This window comes from Odontomachus brunneus, unplaced genomic scaffold, assembly GCF_010583005.1.
Source record: "Odontomachus brunneus isolate Ranch 3 - 2012 unplaced genomic scaffold, Obru_v1 Obru_scaffold_063, whole genome shotgun sequence".
In the NCBI taxonomy this organism is placed as follows: domain Eukaryota; kingdom Metazoa; phylum Arthropoda; class Insecta; order Hymenoptera; family Formicidae; genus Odontomachus; species Odontomachus brunneus.
Window position 1 is genome coordinate 1,753,546 of NW_022639513.1, and position 15,805 is coordinate 1,769,350.

General features: G+C 44.9%; 1 protein-coding gene across 10 annotated transcripts in view; it reads right to left on the reverse strand.

Moving 5' to 3' along the window:
- Window positions 1-575: 575 nt before the first annotated feature.
- LOC116846264 (retinoic acid receptor RXR) overlaps window positions 576-15,805 on the reverse strand; it is a 73,023-nt gene continuing 57,793 nt past the window's right edge. For 8 of the 10 annotated variants that reach the window (XM_032819885.1, XM_032819883.1, XM_032819874.1 and 5 more), the window contains 5 exons: window positions 13,830-13,953; window positions 13,534-13,695; window positions 4,461-4,767; window positions 3,680-4,005; window positions 576-3,504 (listed from right to left, as the gene is read on the reverse strand). In XM_032819885.1, coding sequence (XP_032675776.1) covers window positions 3,231-3,504; window positions 3,680-4,005; window positions 4,461-4,767; window positions 13,534-13,695; window positions 13,830-13,953 — 1,193 coding nt within the window. In that variant the 3' untranslated portion in view covers window positions 576-3,230. The remainder of the gene's footprint in view (window positions 3,505-3,679; window positions 4,006-4,460; window positions 4,768-13,533; window positions 13,696-13,829; window positions 13,954-15,805) is intronic. The other 2 variants (XM_032819876.1, XM_032819875.1) reach the window with 2 other exon arrangements.

A 15,805-nucleotide genomic window follows, 5' to 3' on the forward strand; every position in this document is an offset into this window, starting at 1 on the left:
GTGTGTGTGTGTGTATGTATATATATATACATGCGTGTGCGAATATACGTACATACATACGTATATATATACACACAAACACATGCATACGTATATATATGTATATATAGATATTTCCGTTGTAACATTTATATATTTATATGAAACTTCATTCACAGGTAGCATTCGCGCCCTCCAATCCTAAATGGTCACTTACAGCGTCGTTTGTATCGTATTTTGAGGAATTTGAAGAGGTGATCGCGTAATCGCGCGATTGTTCAGAGGTAATTTTGGTCAAGTGGTTTTCTTCATCAATAAAAAGAGTAACATGTCGAAGTAACAATTGTACACACGTACAGTCAAATAATATAAAAACGATAATAGAATCTTGCTCTTCAACCTGCGCTTCTACTCATCATATCAAAGATATGTCTCAAACTGCACATTGAGAAATTAAGTCGACTCACATTTGAGATATTGCTTTTGCATCCGCGTTGATTACGTTATCAATACAGATAAACTCATTATGGATAGTTGAAACAATGCTACTAAAAAAAGAAACAGGCACATGAGAGAAATGAACAGCAACTCCACTATATTATAAAAAAAAAGTATGAATTTAATAATTGCGTTTGTTTACCACGGTATGCATAACATTAAAAACTCTCATCAAGTAGATAACAATAACCAACAACTAACAATCGTAGGCATTCACGCAAAAATAGAAATATGTGTGTGTTTAATAATATATAATAATATTATCATAATTTATATTATTGAAGTAAGTATGATTCTTCCTTTATGGTTTCTAAAGTAGTAGAGTAATTCGTATCAATGATTGGAGCTGAAAATGTCCAGCGAAGTGCCAGGTATTTTGTACGATATCCGCGAAACGACGAAATACGTTCTGTCACGTTACTTAAAACGATGAAAATTAACGTTGGAATACGAATGTATTGCACTATATTACATCCCATTGTGATCATTTGACAATTTTTTACAAAATTGTAGATACGTATGTAAATGTGTATCTATTTAACCTATCAAACAGATTCACATACAATATCTAAATATCTTAGGTATTTATACCTAAAAACTGTTTCGATATTCACGCGAGTCGAGTCCCAACGTAATATAAAACGTGATATAAAACTATGAAATTTTGTCCATTTTGCATGAATAGAGCGTCATTAATTCGATTCTTGGAAGTAGAGACAGAGATAGGGATTGTTAGAAAAATATATATCTTATATGTTGTCTTTATATGCTGTAATATATAAAGTTTCGAAGGTAACTGGCAGAATAAACACACCTTGTCTCGTATGAATTTACGAATTCGCTGGTCCATCAGCTCGAATCATGTGACACATTATTCTGTAAATTACTAACAACGAGAGTAGGGTTCTATCTTAATTCTGTCCACGATCAGTTAATTCTTATTCTAAATTTATAGAATTACATATTTCGCGCGCATGCATACGCAAACATCGGTTCTTCAAGAGGTTCACGAGAGCTCTTATGCGTCCTTCTTCGTTTTTTCTCTTGCATTTTCTTTTCCTTTTTTTTCTTTTTTTTTCACCTTTTGCCGTGCGTCAAACATTCCTCGGGAAAAAACAAATCTTAATGCCAGTAAACTCTATAACAGAGGAAAATGTCTATTCTCTCTCTCTCTCTCTCTCTCTCTCTCTCTCTCTCTCTCTCTCTCTCTCTCTCTCTCTCGCTCTATATATATTTCTATTTGCTGCCATATCAAATTTGTACCAAACACAAAAGAGCATATTCCAGCGCTGCAAGTGTTTACTACGTGTATCGTTAAAACCTGCCTAAAAGCCATATAACATCGTACGGCTGCTAATAAAAAATGTCGAAAAAAGAAAGAAAAAAGAACCTAATAACTTGGAACACTTTGAAAGTAAATACTTTGTTTGCACATTTGAACTTTAGTTTGTCGTAATTCCATTACTTCGTTCACAGTACTTCGTCACATGCTGCTGAACTAAGAGAGGGGCTACCATGCATATTCAATATGAATCAGTAAGTTTGTTTATATACTCTAGAATACAAAACAATAAATTATTATTAATGCGCGCGCGTGCGCACAAGAGCCGCGCGTATTGATGCAAGTATGTGCATACATCTATATGCAAATTATGGTTCTTTTGTAAAATAACGATCCGAATCAAGGCAAAGTTGGAATGTAAAGATGCCCGAGAATTCGCTAATATAGTCTGCGTCGTTGTCGAACTCGCTAGGAAGAAGAGAAAAAGAGAAGGGAGGGGGGAGAGAGAGAGCGGAAGATAACAAAAGTAAAGTAAAGAAAACATTTTAGGAACTTGCGCGCAAATTCATGAGACACGCGATTCGACAAGGATGCAACATCTATCTGTCTGTCTGTTCGTCCGCCCGTCCGTCGTCCAAAATAAGGATCGATCGTTGGCTGTGCGGTATCCTTGTTGTGATGGCACGACACATGTCACAGACTAAAGAGGCAGCGATTTGTTATTAACGATATTTGTAAGGATTTCTATCTATCCCCCTATAGCTTCTCCGCGTATGCGACAATGAGCACACATGTTGATATCGATAATACCGCTGTCGATCATTCGATCCACCGAATGTCGGATCCTAAATTTTCATCCATCCTTTCTTTTCTTTCTTCGCAACGCTTTACTGCCGATTTTTTGGATAAAAATTTTTAACCTCTTTTCGGTAAATCGACAACAGCTGTATAAGTTGCATCTAATCGCGATGCGTACACATGCTTTTACAGCAACACACACACACACACACACACGCGCGCACGCACGCACACTCACACACACTCAGAAATGCATACATACATATATACATATGTGCACGTGCACACACACGCGCGCGCATCGACGCATACCACTGCCGCCACCATTATCACACATATCGGTCAAAATCGTCTCCTTACACTGGACACGAGAGTCGTTAAATTCTAACGTAAACATAAATAACGAGACGCGACGGGAGAGAGGGGGAGATAAGGGTGGAGGGGTAGCGGTGAAAAGAAGTAAGTAAATTCCATCTCACTTGGCGCGCGGATGATATTCTGCGGAAAAACGCCACAGCAAAGATAAGAAAAGAAATTGTTATACGTCGAATGCGTACTATTATGCTCTTTTGTCGCCGTCGCCGTCATTGTCGTTGTCGTGGTCGTCTTCTTCTTCTTCTTCATCTTCTTTTTACAAATCGGTGTGCCTCAGGACGCGGCACACCTTCTGCTCCTAAGGATCCGATTGCGACTCCAGCATTTCCATGAGGAAATCATCGATCGGTGGGTCGCCAATTACGTTGAAGAAGAACAGGTGCTCCTGGCATTTGAGACCGATCGAACGAATGGATGGCAGGCGAAGCAGCAACTTGGCAAATCTACCGGGATCGTCTGGACAGGACACACGGGTGTACTCCTCCAGAGCGGCGTAGATTTTTTCGCGCAGCAGACTGACTTCTTGGATGGACTTGAGGCCTCGCACGTCGGGATTGAAGAGAATAATGGATCTGCGCGATAATCATATACTACATAATATAGTCAGCACTTGGATATTCAATAAAACAAAATGAAGAAAAAGAAGTGAACTGAGCGAAGAGCTTGAAATTCTTGCCAAGTCTCGGAAGGGAGAAGTAAAAAATAAATAAACAATGGGCGATTGATCGGGTATCCTTGGTCGCTCACCTAAGACATCCGAGCTCGGTCCTGTCCATTTTCATTTCGCGCATCTTCGACACCAGCTCCGAGAGCACACGATCGTATATCGTGCTCACGTCCGCCTGTTGCGCTGTATTTCGATGCACCGTGGTGCCCGTCGCCAGAACGATACCGTCCTTCACATCGATGGAACGGTGGGAGAAGGCGGCTATCAGCAATTCATTCCAGCCTGCCTTGAGCAAAAGCACCTGATCCTCCAGCGGCAACGACGTAAAGTGCGGGATGTGCTTCGCCCATGCCACCAGCTGGAACAGCTGTTTTTTCGTAGCGATGCAAAAGTGCGAATTTGCGTTCTGCGCATCACAGAAGATGCCGTATTAGTAGGAGCGATTCGTTTTCGTTGCGAACAAGAGCGAATCAAGCGCCGTTCCACGAGGAACCACCGGAGGGCGATGTAAAGTTAACATCGTCGAACGTATTCTTCGTAGAACGGCGAATGTACTCTGTATAAAAATCCTGATCAAATTTCATTCGGAACTCATCGCGTTCCGGCAAAAGCTTCGAGAGTTTGTTAAGGAAAGGACTTTGTCCCGACTAAAAGTGTGCGTTCGCATTATGAACCGCGTCTACAATCGCAAACCTCCTTTACATAAACGTACTCTAAATAGTCGTTCGTTTTATCAACACTATATCGTTACTATCAATTCTCTAGAAACTCGTCCTTGATTTTTGTACGAGCGAGCAAGTGAAAGAGAAAGATTACGCCTAAGCACGCACGCCGCGCTTTCGATCGAGCGCGAATATTTACCTCGTAATTTCCCTGGTGTTCGATCTTACACTCGACCCGTTTCTCTGCCTCGAGGATACGCTCGATCGGCATGTCCGCGTGCAAATTGCTCGTGCTTTCCACTTCGCTCTGATCCCGCTCCTTGGTGCGTTGACGCTCCTCCTGCACCGCCTCCCTCTTCATACCCATCGTCAGGCACTTCTGGTACCGGCAGTACTGACAGCGATTTCTCTGTCGCTTGTCGATGATACAGGACTTCTCCTCGCGGCAGGCGTACGACAGATCCTTGCGCACGGTCCGCTTGAAGAATCCTTTGCATCCCTCGCAGCTGAAAGACGAGAACTCTGTTCAGACAAGCGCGGCGGCGACGACGCAATGACGACGACGACGACGACGACGACGACGACGACGACGACGACGACGGCGACGACGACGACGACGACGACGACGACGGCGACGGCGGTGGCGACGGCGGTGGCGGCGGCAGTGGCGACGACGACGACTCGTCGTGTGGTGGCATTATACTCCGTTATGCTGCAGTTTCGCGCAAATTACTTTTTCATCTTTTATCGAAACACGTTACTCGCGTACTAAGCAAATTACAATCTATAACGCTCGCTCTAGACGCGACGGATCTCTCAGAAAATCTCTTGGACGCCTGATTAGATTATTACTTTCGGAATTTACGTTTCAAAGAAATATTTTTTCTTTTTCTTTTTTAATAGTGCAGGCTACGGAGAACAGTGACTATATTATACGTCACACGTATGATAATTAACACGCAATCTCTCTCTACACGACGTTCGTGAAAGATGCGCATATGTACACGTGTGATAGAGAATCATGATTCATAGTTTTATTTGATTCAGAATTGCGACGTTATTTTGCTACAACGTTATATTGCGAGCATTCCATAATGATACAGCAATGTTGCTCAATTTTCCCAATTTCCGATTGAATCACATTATTCATGGCAGTCAAATTATCGCTTGTTCTTTGATCTTTAAAGTCCTCTTTCTCTTGGAGACTACTGTATTTAAATTTTTCTTTTTGAAATTCTCTGTTAGAGGGATGCGGGATCGGAATTTCAAGACGGCAACTCGTACCGAAGTGGATTAACACTGCTACGCGTATACGATAATTATTGCGCTGCTAGTTTGCGGCGTAATGTGAACCACAGCCAAGTATCTCGTATTTCGCAATAGTACGACGACTCGAGCCCGCCAAACGATTTGTGTTGGCACTTTTCTCACACCAGTCTCACCACCTCTACAACCTTCGCTCATCTTCCCCCTCCCTCCCAAATGTCCTGTCCACAGCTAACTTACCCCTTCCTCCCCCACTAACCGCATCACGCTCGTTCCCTTCCACCTTCTCCCTCTCTCTCTCCAATCATTACATTCCACCATCATTTTTCTTCCTGGCTCGAATTCTCCCTGTCCCCACTCCCCTCACTCACTTCCTTCTTCATATCCTGCCCCTCTCTTCCCCTCTTCACCCGATTCTTTCTCTTTCGCTCTTCTTCCTCACTCTCACTTTATCTCTCTGCCCTCATCCTTCCTCCCTCTCCTTTCCTTATCTCCGTTCACATCCTCCCACTCATTCTCTCCCTCTCTACCCTCTCTCGCTCCCCTATCCCCCGCAGCTTCTCCCCTCCTTCCTGCTCTCACTTTCTCCTTTGCCCTCGCTCCCTCCATCCCACTTTCTTCGTCTTACTTATGTTCTCCAACCCTTCTCCCTTTCTTTTCGCTCCATCCTCTTCCTCCCTTTCTCACATTCTCGCTCCCTTCCCTTTCTCGTGTCCGCACCACTTCCTCACTCTTTCTCCCTCAGTCTTGTTCATCCTCCCGCTTGTCCTTGCTCACTGCCTCCGCCACTGCCTCCGCCGCTGCCTCCCGCACTCTTTCTCTCTCCGTCTTGTTCCTTCCTTCGCTCCCTCCCCTCCCCACTCTTTAACTCCCCTTGTCCTACTTCACCTTCCCTCTCCCTTCCTTCCTCCCTCGCTCTCTCTCTCTCTCTCTCTCTCTCTCTCTCTCTCTCTCTCTGCCTCACACTACTTTCCTATCTCCCCCCTCTGTTCAACTCTTATTTCCCTTGCGTTCGCTACCTCCCTCTCCTGTTCTCTCCCGCTCCCTCCCCCACCCGCCTAATCTCTCACTCCGGTTCTTTCTTCTCTGTCGCTCCTTCGTTCTCTCTCCTCTCTCCGTGCATCCTTCTCTTTCTCCATCGGTTCGCTCTCTCCTTCCCCCAGAGTTGCGCTAAACAGCGCTCTCCGCACACCACTACTCCCCTCTAGTCCATCGCCACTCGCCGCTCGACGCTCACTTAACACAATGTTATGTGACTTGAACGTCGAGCTAAGAGCTAAGAGGGAATATAGCGCGCACTCCATTCATAGTATCACACATTCATGCTATCATTCATAATATAATCTTCTTTAATTAATAACTGAAAATTTTACTTGGTTGTTCGCAAAATGGTAGAAAAATCTTTTATTCAGCTTGACTTTATCTATATCCCGTACACAGAATGAGCACATTTTATCAGACACATGGTGTAAAGGAATCGATTCTCGTGTCAAACGATAATACACTATTCGTTGTAAACAATAACAATGCTATGTTTAAAGTTGTTATAATAGTGTTTTTATTATTTTTAGTGATTTAAAGAGTATCTTTATTTTCTTTTGCTTGTACGAGAGTCTTCAATATTTTCGCTGCTGTATTTTATGTCTAGAAAGCTCGAATAATTTTTTAGTTCTGGCGTCATCACTCGACTTCGTTTGTCGGTCGAGCTGCTCGCGATCGTCAACTATCCGTGAGTCACGGCCCGCATTCAGGGTCGTCGTTTTTAAAGTTTTGGAACGTCTCCAGAAATCCCGTTGGTGCCAGAAAAGCAACGGCGAATTCCGCGGTGGATTTATTTTCGCCACGTATATGTATTCGCGTATTTTCGTGACGGGTGCGAACGATTCCGCGGGAAGCTCTTTTGCTTCGCGGTTGACAACGAAACGAGCGTCACTTATCCTGAAACGTCCTATCTTACCCGATGAAACAAACAGTCGCGTTAAATCCCTCTGTCATCCGCTACAGCGAGGCTGAATTAGAGTTGCGTTAACAAACACTTGCTTTTCTCTCACGGATACAGAACTTCATTTTGTAGCGCATTAAACGAAAGTAAAATTAATTACAAGTGATATTCTTCTGTTAAAATTACGTTTCTTCAATTCTCATCTTTCTAACACATCTGTCTTTTCGTGAGGATAGGGAGAGAGAGTGAGAGAGAGGAGGGGAGGGGGGAAAGAGAGAGAGAGAGAGAGAGGGTGAAGGCGACACTCAATCTTTGGAAGTCTGTCTTAATTGCACTCTTGGTTAGGTTAAGTTAACGCGTTGAATGCCGTGGAGGTAATGAGTAATCCGGTGCTGCAACACCGATGCGTTTCATGTTGATACGTGTGTGAAATACAGTCGATCAAATGAGTACAGCGCTAATGAGTTTCTTCGTTGAAGATCGCGTTCTTATTCACCGTAAGTTGCAAAGCCGATTCGATTTAACAGCCTCTGTTGCGGTGTGAAATGCGATACGCGTTACTCGCATGTTGACGATTGTAACGGTGAGGTGCATTTATAAAACGCCTTTAAAACGACGCGAAAGTGAATCAAGAAGCGCCGTCAAGAATCGTCTGGCTTACGAGAATGCTGTCCGCGTTGCCGTAAAATCGCGAACGGTAGACTGACGCGAAGACAAACGGTACGGCACGGCTAATCTCGTGGATTTTGCGAAACATCAAAATATCCCGTCTTCGGGGAAATGCGAGGACTTACGTGTCGCTAATCGAGAAACGGGACACGTCGTCGGGGCTTACGAGACACGAGCATATGATGCTGTAATCTCGAGTACGATTAGGTAACGTTTTAGTAGTTTTTGCTAGGGAAGAAAATCGGATCTTGCGAAATTATTAGAGAAATTACGCCGATAAAACTTGAGAGAAGTAGATTTACACTAAAGTATTCGTAAAACGTGCAAAAATATGATGGCGTTTTATATGATAAAAACTCTCGACATTTTCGCGTCTGAATAAATTCCGCCGAAACAATTGATTCCGTATGTCGCATGGCACGATCGTGTAGACCGCGAACGCGTGTTATGACAACACAGCAGAGATTCGTTAATATCTCTGGATTTTTTATCAAGATATGTGGGCAAGTGTTTCATTGCAACGAAAGTCACTACGACATTACTCGAGAAACTGTCGCGATGAAGAGATGATTGTTTCCAGAATGTAAAGACAAATTTGCGCGATTAAAAGCGCGATTTCAATTCGCGCGGAAATCGAAGACGTATGCGACACGAGGCAACACGAGAGTGCCAATAGAGCAGTATCGCTCGCGCGAGATCTTTAAGATGCAGCGCAACACGTGATGCAATTTCTGGACCACCGTGGCAGCCGTTTGATCTCGCACGGAGTTTATGCGAAAAGTAAATATTCATGACGCGAGACACGTGTAGAGCTCCGCCGCATCAACGCTACCGCTAGCCGCAGAGTTTGATCTCCCTCTATCGTTCTAGCCGCGAGAGGAGACCTTCGGCGCGCCATATGCACAAATAACGTGTCGGCGGCGTAGAAACTGCAGCACGCGATGTGTTGTACGATACGGCGTTTCATCCGACCGTATTAGTGCGCGGGATATTCCGCCGAGCGGAATGGAAATTTAGCGGAGCACGATGATCTTGATCAAGCAGCGACGACGACGACGACGACGACGACGACGACGACGACGACGACGACGACGCTGCATTGTTCTATTTTATGCGACTACAATCGGAATAATCCAATTGCGATTTTGAATTATTAAATAAATCTCCTTTTCTTTCTCTCTTTATAATATTGCCTTTTTCCTCCTTCGCGTTGATATTGCTCAATACCGAAATGAATTTAGAGAAAAGCCGACCGCTTCGACGTCGCGAATTGCCATGAAATGAAAATGAAGTGACTCCGCGACGGCGAGATCATCTTCCAGCGAGATTCCGAGATGGAGCTGAAGTACTATGCTCTCATATTATGCGCAGAGAGAGAGAGAGAGAGAGAGAGAGAGAGAGAGAGAGAGAGAGAGAGAGCACACCGTTGCGTCGCATTTATTCCGTGAGAAATGGACACGTCGCTCGTATGTCGTACACGCGCGAAAGGAACGCGAAAATAAAAGTCTCAAGCAGTGTGCCTAAGCGTGGCTGCGTATTTACATCGGCCTCGGCATTGTGTGCGTTATTACTGCAATTTATGAGCGAAGGCATTGCATGACAGTTATGCATTACGCTGGGACATTAACATGTCCGAATATTAGGCGAGACTAGTTTTTCGATCGAGCTGGCAGTGACCGCTAATTATGCGCTGGGGAGCCAACGTACGCACTATAGTGAGATGGATACAAATTGCCTGGCTATTTTTAATGAGATTAATTAAGTTCTCAGGTATACCTGGCACGTCGCGAGTCGGACCGACTGCGAATCGACTTCCTTCGTGGCATTTTTCGCGATACAACGGAATTATGCGGGAATGAGATTTGCAATCTCCTCAAGGGGAAATCCTTGAACAGGGCGGAGGATATAGACGGGTGAATGTACTCTCTTTTTACGCCCTATAAAAGTATCAATTTACGCGTATTTTCTCTCTCCCTCTCTCTTCTTTCTTATAACGTTTTCTGCAAGGTTTCATACTTGTTGTGACATTTTCGAAGCGATGCAACGCTAAAATACGCCAAAATACGAAGGAAAAAGATACGAGGAATTCTCGATATTAAAGAGTGAATTTTTAGAAAAATATTGTATTAGTTTCTGAGACGCGGAATTTGCAGGGTTAGTGTAACATTTTGACTCTCTCTCTCTCTCTCTCTCTCTCTCTCTCTCTCTCTCTCTCTCTCTCTTTGGCTAATCGAAGACGTTGTACCGAACGAAGAAGGATGAACAGCACTGGGTTAAAGGGTTAATTAGCCGCCACTGGAGCAAAGTGCCTATATAGCACGAGAAGGAGCGAGGAGGAGCGAGGAGGAGCGAGGAGGACGAACGGCCTCCGCTTGTAGGAACTACGGGTGGGTAGTCGTCCCAACCTCGCGAGCCCGCGGCAAGCAAGTCCAAGGTTGACGGGGCTCTGACGCAACGCGAGCATCGGATCTGCTGCAGCTCGGTGCAGCGTGCCATAGCACGATAGGAGGAAGGGCGAGAAAGAGGGGACCCCGTGACGACGACGCTGCACATTGGCTTGCATTTGCAGCTCCGCGCACGTTTCACGCCTGCAAGTAAGACCCCGATCGACGTAGCGTGCATGCGCTCGTTCGCGTTCCGCGGTAGCTTCGCGGTATTGAAAATGGCTCGATTCGACTCACGGAAATTGGAACGGGATTCATCCCCAACTTTATCGATGTAAACGAAGCAACGCATCAATAAATTGCATCAAATTTGTTGACTTTACAAAATCATATCTATATTTGTTTCTCTCGCAAAAATTACTCGATCGTGCAAAAAAGTATCCGTCTGTTTTTTATGTCAATCTCATGCCGGATTACAGAGCGGATCGAGCGTCTTTATCGGGCAAGTACGTTAAAGGGACTCGAGTACATGACGGATAACCTGCGATGGGATAAGTATTTCGACGAGACCCTACGCGTCGTAATGTTACTTTCGTCGTTTCGCCACGCTAACTCTCGGTTAAATTAGAAAGTCGACATAAGTTTTAATTGGATAAGTTACCTTGAGATTCCAACTTTCGTGTTTGGAGCTGTTTCGCGAAGCCACCGGGGGAAAATGTTAACGAGACGATCTATCGTTGTAATGTAATTTGGAGACACTCCCAATTCGACGTTGTAATTCATGAATTTACAGCGACCCTAATATCGTCTTGCGCGACTCACGATCGCGCCTTAATTGTGCCTTTAAATTTCGATTGTCCAATTTGCTCATTCACAGCTTCATTCGCAAAAATTATTAATATCCAGAGAGTTGATTGTTTTCAATATAGATCTATGTATATTTTCAACGTTCTACTTTGTCGGCAGAAATGAAGGAGTAAAGTTGAGATACATCTGAGAGGGAGGAGAGGCTTTGAGAATCCGCAAGGTACAGATCGCGACAGAACGGAGGGAAAATAATTATCGTACACGAAAATTAAGGTATAACGCGTCGACGACGGCAAAGCGAGTCGTTTCGCGATAATTGCAGATGTCGCCGTCGAATGTCGCTGACAGGGTGAGGAGTACGGCTATTACGAGCGACGTGAATGTATCGCGGTTTACGGACAAGCGTCGGCGAGGAGAGAAGGTGGCGGTTTGCGTGTTTGCATAAAAGTCATCGCAGATGTTCCTTTCGGCGTGCGTTCTCGTTGCAGACAACGTGCACGCAACGCGACCAGAGCGATCGCGCGCAGCTGCGACACGAAAGACGACGATTCGTGTTCCCGCCGCGTGAACACGGTGATGGAAACTCTTTCGCACCCACTATCCTACTATCGAGTTTCTTTTCGCGGCGGCGGCGGCGGCGGCGGCGGCGGCGGCGGCGGCGGCGGCGGCGGCGCCGATGACGACGACGAAGACGACGACGCGTGTTGGTTCGTCGACATTTTTATTATTCCGACAGTTCGACGCACTGCGCGCGCGATTATGCAAACGCGACGCCGCGTCTGCGACTTTTCTTTCTTTTTTCCTCTTACGTATGCACGCGACTATATGAACAAGTCTCTGTTAACCGTGTATCTATCCGACGAACGGGTCAAAGTTTAGCGTTTGATTTCGCGAAACAAAAAAGCAGTGTATACGCAACCAAGACCACTCAAATTCTAAAACTAGTCGAGAAAATCGTGTCGCAATTTGTGCGTGTGAAATGTGTCCAAATATCTGACAATTTTGGGGAGACGCGAGTTTTGGGAATACTCGAATGTAATTTTGGCAATGCGATTGAAAGTTTGCAGACGTTACACTAACGTTAAACGTACAGAAAGTTAAAGGCACATACATCCTTCGGTATCCACGAACAAGTTAATCCTCCCAATCCTTCGACACGAGACGACCGCTCGAGACTTATCGAGCGCTAAATAATTGAGGAAAGGACGACGGTTACGTCGTTCCCCAGTTAGTGTCGCTGGTTGCTGCAGCGATGAAAATTTCTCTCCAAGACTCCGACCGGTTCGACTTACTTTACAGCAACGAATATACGAATATACTCACGTAGTGGTCGTGCGCGGCAGGTCGTGGAGGTTACGGATAATTGGGAGAAACAAAGCGTTTATCTGTCAGTTTTTATCGTGACGCGTTGCTGTAGGTAACGAACGATAACAAATAATGTGCGCACAGGCGCGCATTATTATCGCATTCCGGAGAATTACTCGTCCCCCTTAACGAGGGTCAGGATTATCAAGCGAATCCGAAGGACCTTGAACCGCTCGTTTACAATGGAAATGCCATCTGGCGCAAATTCATATTCGCGTATCGTCCCTCCTTTCCTCGGCTTTCTACGTTCGCGACGCAAAGAACGACAAAACAGTAATTATTTCTACAACTGGTGGTAGAGAGAGAGAGAGAGAGAGAGAGAGAGAGAGAGAGAGAGAAAGAGAGAGAGAGAATATTCAAAGCGACGCGCTTCAAAGATTTGCCATTGCAATTACAATATAACGCCGATTACTCTCTCTCTCTAGCGCGCACGCAAAGATTGAATTTGCATGACAAATACGAAGGAGAAATACACATTTTTACGTCTGCGAAATCGGATACGCACTATATCTTTTCCTACGAATGTATTTGTAAATTGTTCGCGAAACATCTTGTACAAAGTTCCGTAGCCAATAAATACTCATTCGATCCTTTATATAAAGACTTCTATGAAACATGAAGAATCGAAAGAGACGGCAAATATATTCGATAACATCGCAATATTTTACGTAATTTCTTTTACGTTCGCGAAAAAATATCTAAAACAAGTTGACACATTGGCGCACCGCACGCACCACATGCAAATACATATATACGTCGTGTGGCTCAAAGTATCTTGGCCGCGTTGCTTATAGCTAATACATAATTATATAATTACATACAACTAACTATCAACTCACCTGTAAACGCCGTAATGTTTGCCGCTCGCGCGGTCGCCGCAAATCGAACACAGGTGTTTACTGCCCGACAGAGGGTGATTAGGTGGATAAGGCGTGACCGTCTTGCTCTGACCACTGGGCGACGTACTCAGGAGGTTGCTGTGACAACCGGCACTGAAGGATCTTACAAGGAGAAAACAATAAATCGACTGTGGCCTGATGACATTACTCGAGTCGAGTCTCGATTTATAGTATAATAAGGTGAGCGAGACAAAGATAAAAATCCAATTTTGCTAACAAAGGAAAGAAACACTCACCCCGGACTATTAGGACCCGATGGACTAAAGTTTCCCGGATTGATGAGTGCCGTGTCGGGCTTCATATCGAGGGGACTCTGCGGGCCCACCGACGACATCGACATGTTACTGTCTAGGCTCAGCCCTGCAATACAAATCGGATGCATTTTCAACGCCAATTTTCGAACAGACAGACAGTTGATCATTGACATTTCATTCTCGTATTTCTTGCGCAAATGTCGAGCGCAAATTTTTCTTCCTTTCGATCGTTTTCTTTTAATGGTCGAAATGGCGAGTAATTATGGATGGCCGTCCGATCGCTCTTTGCAACGCGCATCCTTTCTAAAGCGGTGAAAGGATAGCAGTGGACCAACGACTCTCGTTTGTGCGTCTTCCGCGTCCTTCGACATTCCTCTCACGCTATTATCGAACGCGAGAACAACGCCTCTCGGTGGATATTGACTAGTCACATGGATTGCATTGTGGCGGTTTACAGTTACAGGAAACGAAACGTGACGCGGCCACGTGTTTCGATCTGTCGGTCGGTCGGTCGGTCGGTTGTCCAAACGAATCGCCGCGGCTATTCTCCGTAGACCGAAGAAACCGACCGAAGAAAGTTTTCGCGCGCGAGTAGTCCGGTTTTGCCCCCGAGGGTCAATCACAGTCTCGCGCGATCGATTGGATGCGAGTCGCTCACGCGGTTACAGGTGTATCTCGATATAAGAGAGAAGGCGCTCTGAGGGAAGAGGAATAACGTGTAACGCGTCGAGTCGAGCTGAGAGTGATACTCCGTCATTAACCGAGCAATTCTGTCGTCTGTCGGAGGAGGAGCTCTTCTCTCCTCGACCTCGCGAGAAGGTGGATTCTTTCCCTTTCTCTAGGGGGGAAGATCGAACGTCGCGTGCAAGTATGAGGTCTCTTCTATTAAATGTAATAGTGAATACTGAGAAAATCTGTAAATTAAGTATCCGCGACTATCAACACTATGCGAAGAAGCCGGAGATTTATGCGTCTGCAGGGAGAGAGAGAGAGAGAGAGAGAGAGAGAGAGAGAGAGAGAGAGAGAGAGAGATGATTCGCAGATACCAAGCATCTGTGGTATGCAGGATCTACACTCCGCATTGACAGAAAAGTAGGGATCCACAAGTCGTACGAAGACGAGAATCTGGATGAGTAACGACGGAATAGTATATCGATGGAAACATGTGCTACACGATTCTTGAAATTTCAATGTTTCAATTCCAAACGGTGTGAAGAAGAAGATTGAGCGAGAATCTCCTACAGTTTGAAGGAAAAATTCTAAAAAGGAAGAAACGATCAAGGAATTTACGAGTTTAGACGATCTTTGATGAAGTGTTTCCAAAGCTCTACAGAACACTATGATTGTGAGGCATTTAGGACATTATGGGTTCTGTGAGAGCGAAAATTTGGGGGAAGAAATTGTCACTCTGTGAATGCGAGACCTCAGAGTAGCGTTGGAATTCTGACCGACATCGCCGGTCCAATATGAACGCGACGATGCTTCTTCGGGCATTGAAAGCACGTTTCGCAGATATCGGCGAGAGATTATCCGGACAGAGACGAGGCCGCGTGACAAATGATCTTCCACAGCGAAGATGCGAATCGTACCAAGGTGAATGAAAAGAAATATGCGCGATGAAAACGGTGCTGTATCTTACACATTTCTGCATGGTAGTTTCACTCAGAATTATGGGAAATTATGGGACTCTTATCGTCATTCGTTTATTGGCGATTTACTTGTTGGACGAAAGAGAACCTGATATTAAAGAAATTGGTTCAATGTGGAATTTTCATCTCTATCGACTGAGAAACAGTTTGTTTCGTAGTAAAAAACAGCTTGTATTGTCGTTTATTGCAAGCATTGGAAGAGGAAACGATAAAAAATTAATGTTTTATTCTACCTTGGTTGTCTTGTCAACTCACTCTCTCTCTCTCTCTCTCTCTCTCTCTCTCTCTCTCTCTCTCTCTCTCTCTCTC